We start from the raw sequence: 7,127 nt of genomic DNA on the forward strand, positions 1-7,127 counted from the left end.
GCAGAGGCAATATCTGCGATACAGCGGCACTCAGGACCAGCGTAAAAGAGAGTAACCGCCGGGGCGCCTGGGTGGCTCAGTCGGTTGGGCGTCCGACTTCGGCTCAGGTCATGATCTCACAGTCTGTGGGCTCGAGCCCCGCTTCGGGCTCTGTGCTGACAGCCCAGAGCCTGGAGCCTGTTTCGGATTCTGTGTCTCCCCCGTTCATGCTCTGTCTCTCTCTGTCTCAAGAAGAAATAAACGTTAATTAAAAAAAAAAATTAAAAAAAAAAAAAAAAAAAAGAGTAGCCGCTGACACAGACACGGCTCTTGACACGGGCCCGGCAGAGTGCCAGCCACGTCACGGGCACGGTCTCATTTGGTCCCCCCTGTGGCCATTGGAAGTAGGAACTATTGTCTCCCAGAGTCAGTATGAAAGCAAACGGGGGCACAGAGGGTTGAAGGGAGCTGGCCCTCGTGGCCAGACGTAGAGGAGGCAGGGTCCAGGCCCAGACAGCAGGGCTCCCAGGCCCACACGCCAGCTGCCATCCTTGATGGGTCCCCGCTCTGCTCCAACTCCCCTGGGTGGTGACAGGAGACCCAAGAGAGGGGTCAGCAGGCCCCCCAGGGGCCCACCCCACAGGGACAGGGCAGAGCACACTCAGCCCCGGCTGTGGTTGCCAGAGAAGAGGGGCTCCCCCCACCCCCGCGGGACAGGGCCCAAAGAGGGCGTCACCGGCCCTGGGGTCAACAGAAGGCAGCAGCGTCTGTCCCACCCCACCTCAGCAGGCCAGAGGGGATAGAAGCACTCTGCCGCCCACATTTGCACACTCACTTAACACTCTTTGAGATCTCTGTGTTTTTTTGCAGGGAGCCAAGTACCAAAACTATGCCGGTATTGAGAGTCGGAAGTCAGCTAGAGAGGAGCTGGGGGCAAGGTGGCAGTAGGAGTGATTTTGTGGTTTCCAACCTCTGGGGCGGGGGGAGGGGGGCTAGCCAGCCAAGAGGAACAGGTGATGAACGTGCGCCCTGCTTCCCAGCCTCGCCTAGCCCTTAGTTTCATCACGATATATTGACATTGCCGTCTGGACCTCTCCCCGCTCCCACTCACGCCTCAGGGGGGAGGACGGGCCTTGATGGTTCCAGCCAGGACCTAGTAGGGCCCCAAACTCCCCTTCCCAACCGACAAGAAACCACCTCAGTGGGAGACCACCCTGGCTGTGAGCCATGAAAGACAGCCCTGCACCTGGTACGGTGGCCCCCCTGGGCCCGCCCCCTCCCCCAGCCTGAGAGTGCACCGTCCTGAACAAACCGCTTCGTGCTCGCTACCTTCCCTCTGGCTGTCTGTACTCGAGGCAGAGTCCTCACGTATATCTTTTGCCGGGAATCCAAGCACCGAGCCCTCCGGTTCCCAAGAGGCAGGCTCTCCCGCCAGTAACAGTACCCGTGGAATCTGGTGCCAGCTTGGCGATGCTGACATTCAAGGGCAGCAGCCGGTGGTGCTGAGGGCCCGCTGTGTGCAGGGCTGCAGCGCCCTCCCTGGAGGGAGGTCCTGGGAGACAGGAGGTTGAGCCATCCTTGAATTGTGAATCTCGTACAAACCGAGAGGGCATCTGAGTCTGCACGGCCCCCGGAGGGGCTTAGCTCGTGGGCAGAGCTGTGCTAGCCTAGGGGATGTCCCCAGAACTCTCCGAACCTGCTCTTGCACCTGTGGCGTGCGGCCAGCCCTGGGCTCTGGTGAAATTTGAAGAACTGTGAAACTGGCTGTAAACCCCAAGGTGCAACCATATGCAAAGGGCTGGTTCCACTGAACTTTCCTAACTAATAAGGCACGCACACAGAGGAAAAAGCGAAGAACAAAACAGTAATCGAGTCATGGTGAATGGCAACGTCTCCTAGGGAGGGTGGTCTTAGACCCAGTGTGGCAGGATGGACCCAGTAGGGGTGAGGCAAGGCTTTTGGGGTTGGGGGAGTGGGGAAGTAAGAGGGTGGCCTGAGTAGAAGCAGCGAAGTCCCAAGTGACCGACTGGGGGAGGATTTGGAAGGGGCTGCAAACTGTCACGGATGCACAGCCCTTGGGTGCAAAGAGGGTGGTGAGGAAGTCCTGGGGCCCAGTGGGGGCAAAGACGGAAACTGGGGCCCCTGACAGGGAGGGCAGATGCCTAGGGTGGCACCAGCCCTGGGCAAAGAGGTCACCCACAGGAGGAACAGATGTGGCTCTAGTGTCCAGGGGACAAGAGCTGGGACCAGGAATGGATCTTTGACGTGTGGCTGTGGTAAGTGACCCGGCTGTGTGCCTCAGTGTCCTTTTCTGTGAAACAGGGATCAGAGGAGGGCAGCTTCCTAGGCTCAGTGAGGACTCTAGGCTGGTCACAGCGCTGGGCGTACCGCCCAGCCGCTCCATCTCGGGCGGCGAGCTGTGCTCAGGACAGAAGCGGAGTCCGCAGCTCCTCCAGGAAGCCTACGCCACTTCGGCCTTTTTGGACAGGGCCTCTAGAGCCCGCGGCCCTTCCAGGCATCGGGGCGCGTCCTGGGACGGTGAGACGGGGACCGCGAGGGAGGGTTGGGGGGCGTCCCAGGGGGAGGGGCGGTGACCGCGGGGGGCGGGCAGGGACACGGGTCGGGTGTGGAGGGGTGGGGGGGTGCGGAGACGTCTCGGGGCGCGGGGGACGCATGCGGGGAGAGGGGAGGTGACGTGAGATGGTGATGGAGGAGGTGGGGCGCGTCCGATGGGGAGAAGGGGCAGTGACCCGGTGGGGGGGGGCGGTGACCGCGGGTGTTGGGGGGGCAGGGGAGACGGGTCTGGGGGTGGAGACCGCGGAGGGGGACACGTCGGGGCGGGGGAATATGGAGATCGCGGAGGGGGAACGGGCCAGGGGCGGTGACGGCGGGCGGGGGACGCGTCCCGGGGGTGGCTGGCAGTGACCAAGGGCCGGGGTCGCGTCCGGGGGACGGTGAGGTGAGACGGTGATCGAGGGGGTGGGGCGCGTCCGGTAGGGGGAGGGGCGGTGGCCGCGGGGGCGGAGACCAGGGACTACGGGCGCGTCCAGGTTGGGGCGGTGACGAGGGGCTGGTCGCCCCCTTTACTGGGATCGGGCACACTCAACTCCTGACGCACCCTCTGCGTCTCCCTGGCAACCAGCCTCGGCCCCGCCCCTCCCCTCGCGTCGCGTACAGAGGAAATGGGCGTGCGCGCGGCGTGCGCTTCCGGCTTGGGAGGGGCGGGAGCGATTGTGAACGGGCGGCGCGTAGGGCCAATCGCGGAAGACGGCTGGGGAAGAGCCAATCGCCAGGGCCGGCGGGCGCGGGTAGGGGGCGGAGCCTCGGGCGGGGCTGGAGAGGCCAAGCCAATCGCACCGGCCCTCGGGGCGGGAGCTGCGGCAACCGAGACGGCGGCCTCGTCGGGTCTGGGTCCGGGGTCGGGGTCTGGGGCGGCGGCGGGCGCGGCCATGCTGCAGCTGCGGGACTCGGTGGACTCGGCCGGCACGAGCCCCACGGCGCTGCTGGCGGCCGGCGAGGAGGTCGGGGCGGGCGGCGCGGGCGGGGGGCGGCCGGGGGCGGGCACTCCGCTGCGCCAGACGCTGTGGCCGCTCAGCATCCACGACCCCACGCGCCGCGCCCGTGTCAAGGAGTATTTCGTCTTCCGGGTGAGGCGGGCGTGGGGCCGGGGCGGCCCGGGAGGCGGGTGCTGGGACGGGAGGGGAGCGGGGCGGAGAGTGACACCCCCCGCCCTCTGCCCGCGCAGCCCGGCACCATCGAGCAGGCGGTGGAGGAGATCGGCGTGGTGGTGCGGCCGGTGGAGGACGGCGACATTCAGGGCGTGTGGCTGCTGACCGAGTGAGCGGGGCGCGCGGGGCGTGGGGACCGGCCGGGTGGCCTGTGAGCGGGGCGGCGCCCGGTGACTCGTGTCGTCTGCGGGCAGGGTTGACCACTGGAACAACGAGAAGGAGCGGCTGGTGCTCATCACAGACCAGGCACTGCTCATCTGCAAGTACGACTTCATCAGCCTTCAGTGCCAGCAGGTGGTCAGGGTCGCCTTAAACGCGGTGGACACCATCTCCTGCGGAGAGTTCCAGTTTCCCCCCAAATCGCTCAACAAGTAAGACTGTGGGACACAGAGCCTTAGTACCAGGGCCCGGTAGCAGGTCCGTCCCAAATCGGCCCCCTGGTTGTCCTGAGTCTGCCATTCTGCGCCAACATAAAAGCGTCTGCTTCAAATCGATAGTTTCTTAGAATAGAAGCAAGGGGGCAGTAGGTGCATTAAAAGGAATTCTGGCACAGAAGACAGCTATCAGGCTGGTAGTAAGATGAGCTTGAGGTCTGTTGAAGCAGAGCTGACGTGGTGTTCTTAAGATGAGAGCCACATTCGGTGTGTGTCACCTCTGTCACATCAAGCTCTGCTCCGGTTAAATTTTAACAGAAAAAAAAAAGCATCACTTTTATTTACTGATGTTACTAAAGGCAGAAGATAGTTACTGACCTGCTTTCAGAAGGGCGGATCTTGAAATACAAGAAGCCTGGACTTTAATACGAGGTAGAGCTTTGCAGCAGGGATGTGATCGGGGCTGTACCCAAGTCAAGACCGCTAACCGGCCGTGGGGCCTCCTGGACAAAGGGCCTGAGGCTACAGACATGTTGTTCTCGTGGTTAGCCTGCCTGCAGCGCCTTCCCGTTGCTGTTGAACTGCACTAATAGCATAAAGGGTGTTGGGCCCAAACCAAAACGACGGCGTCGGTTTGTAGTATTCAAAGTGCTCGGTGCGGGTGACTGGAGACCCCCGGCTCTGAGTGACACAGGTCCTGTCCGCGGTCCCAGAGCAGCCCCCTAACGTCACACCCCGTACCTGCTGGGCTGCCAGGGAGCGCTGTGGCCTGCTGGGTGACGTGAAAGCTTCTTTCTTTTGTAGGCGAGAAGGTTTTGGGATCCGCATTCAGTGGGACAAACAGAGCCGCCCTTCCTTCATAAACAGATGGAACCCCTGGTCCACCAACATGCCCTATGCCACGTTCATAGAGCACCCCATGGCTGGTGCGGATGAGAAGACAGCGTCTCTGTGCCAAGTAAGACCGTGAGGGCAGCGCTGTCCAGCCGTGATGGCGACACTCTAGGCCTGTGTGGCTGTTGAGCACCCTGACTGTTCTGTGTCCTAGTAAAACTGAGAAAACAAACTTTTAAGTTTTAGAAATTTTAGCTAACTTAACGTTTAAATAGCCCCATGTGGCTAGTGGCTCTTGGTCAGGGTAGCTGTATGACATCGCCCCTTGTGGCCATGGTCACCTTGGAGAAGGGCCCGGAAGGGCTCTGGGCAGTCTGTGCTGGGCCAGCAGGCTGCGTGCTCGCCAGCAGAGGAGGCCCTGGGGCCACCGGTGAGGGGAGTCGGGCCTCCCTCGCCAGTCGCGCACTTGGCCTGCTCACTAGTCTGGCGGGTGGTGGTGAGGATTGAGTAAGTCCCTGACGACACAAGTGCTCTGTGAGGCCTGTCGTCTGTCCCAGTGAGCACAGAGCTAGGATCTGACGTTTCCAGAGAGGCGCATCGAGGAGCCGAGGGGGGGGGGGCTGCCACGGTGTGGCTGGAAAGGCACGTCCTCCGAGGGCAGGGACGGGGCTGGCACAGGAAGGGGTGGTCCGTTCCACGTGTAGACCACTGACCGGCAACATGATTTCTGTCTTTACAGCTGGAAGGTTTCAAAGCTCTGCTAATCCAAGCTGTCAAGAAAGCCCAGAAAGAGAATCCTTTGCCAGGACAAGCCAGTGGCGTGCTGGTCTTGGATCGTCCCCTCCTCATCGAGACCTACGTGGGACTCATGTCCTTCATTAACAACGAGGCTAAACTGGGCTATTCCATGACCAGAGGCAAAATAGGCTTCTAGATGGCGCCCACAGGTAGACTTGGGGACGCGGGGCCTCAGACCCGGGCCAGCTCCGCTGCACCGGCAGAGTCGGGGCTGTTAACCTCTAGGGATCTGAGTGTGATTAGAATAGTCGAACGCATTCCCTGCTATCCCTGGGTTTTGGAAGTCTGGTAATAGGAGTCACAGACAAAAAAGCAAGGTGAATCCAGCGGTCCCGCTCGTGGCTGGTGTTCTATCTTCTAGAACTTGTTTCCGTGTTTCTCCCAGAGTGTCTCCATTCGGCTTCTCGTGGTCCTGCCCAGCCCTCCAGCATGTGAATAAACATGTGCCCCCACCAGAGCCTCCCCGCTAGCACTCCACCCGTGTGGATGGTTCCATCCAGGGAGGGCCCCAAACCCCAGTGCCTGGAGTGGCAAGTAAGTTTATACTTAGTGTCAAGTTTTGTATTTGGAAATCTAATCCATTTTTTTAAAGCTAAGTGCAAAACAAGCCAGCAGACCGGTGAAGTAAACAGGGGACAGTCTGCCTTGTCGGCTCCCGGATGGACAGTTGCTTTTGTGCAAATACGTCTTTGACCTGAAGTCACACTTTTTCTGAAGTTATATCGTGTTCGTATTTGTGGCATCTTTCCCAGGCCCCAAAGCTGGCAGGAAATCATTTTTAGACAATTCATTAATTTGAGTCACCTGGGTAGGTAGTTCTTTGACAGTTCTACGTGCTTTACGTTTGTACGGTCACGTTCGTATTTAAGATGGGGACTGCTCAGTTTGCTTTTGGAGAATGCCCTTTTGAAAAAGGAACCGTATTATTAGTCTCATGAAGCCGCTAACGCCCGGCTTGGTTACCACAGTGCCCACGCAAATGCGAGGCTTTATTGGTGTTGCCCTGAATGTGCCTGGGGCTTGGTGGCCCGCCGAGCACGTCCGTGTGGGAACCGTGGCCCCCCCGCCCGTGGCACCCACACATCGTCGGCTTGCTGGCCTGACTGGAAGCTTTGTTATCAACCCCAAGCGCTGGTGCAGGGCGCCCTCCCCATTTACAGCTCTGGTGTAGCTCTAACCCGCGTGGATGTGATCCAGATCATAGCCTGTCCACATCGAGAGGCCACCGCCTCCATCCTGCCTGGGTCCTGAGCCTTTGCTTTTGGTCTCACAGTAAAGACGTTTACAACCGAATGGGTGTCGTTCTTTCTTTGAGATCGTTATTCAAAGTAGGGGCGACAACCAAGAAAAGTCACCTCTGAAGTGTGTACGTTAAAGCTTTGTAAACCTGCCACCTTGCTGTGCACGTTCAGGA

At 60.3% G+C, this 7,127-nt stretch overlaps 1 protein-coding gene across 1 annotated transcript; it reads left to right on the top strand.

Moving 5' to 3' along the window:
• The first annotated feature begins 3,341 nt into the window (after positions 1-3,341).
• TPRG1L (tumor protein p63 regulated 1 like) lies at positions 3,342-7,006 on the top strand. The gene is made up of 5 exons (XM_045475405.1): positions 3,342-3,626; positions 3,725-3,816; positions 3,902-4,078; positions 4,886-5,039; positions 5,655-7,006. Exons 1-5 carry the CDS (start codon positions 3,429-3,431, stop codon positions 5,847-5,849), a joined length of 816 nt encoding a protein of 271 aa, XP_045331361.1. The 5' UTR covers positions 3,342-3,428; the 3' UTR covers positions 5,850-7,006.
• The last annotated feature ends 121 nt before the right edge of the window (positions 7,007-7,127 follow it).

The sequence above is a fragment of the Leopardus geoffroyi genome, chromosome C1 (assembly GCF_018350155.1).
Source record: "Leopardus geoffroyi isolate Oge1 chromosome C1, O.geoffroyi_Oge1_pat1.0, whole genome shotgun sequence".
Taxonomy (NCBI): domain Eukaryota; kingdom Metazoa; phylum Chordata; class Mammalia; order Carnivora; family Felidae; genus Leopardus; species Leopardus geoffroyi.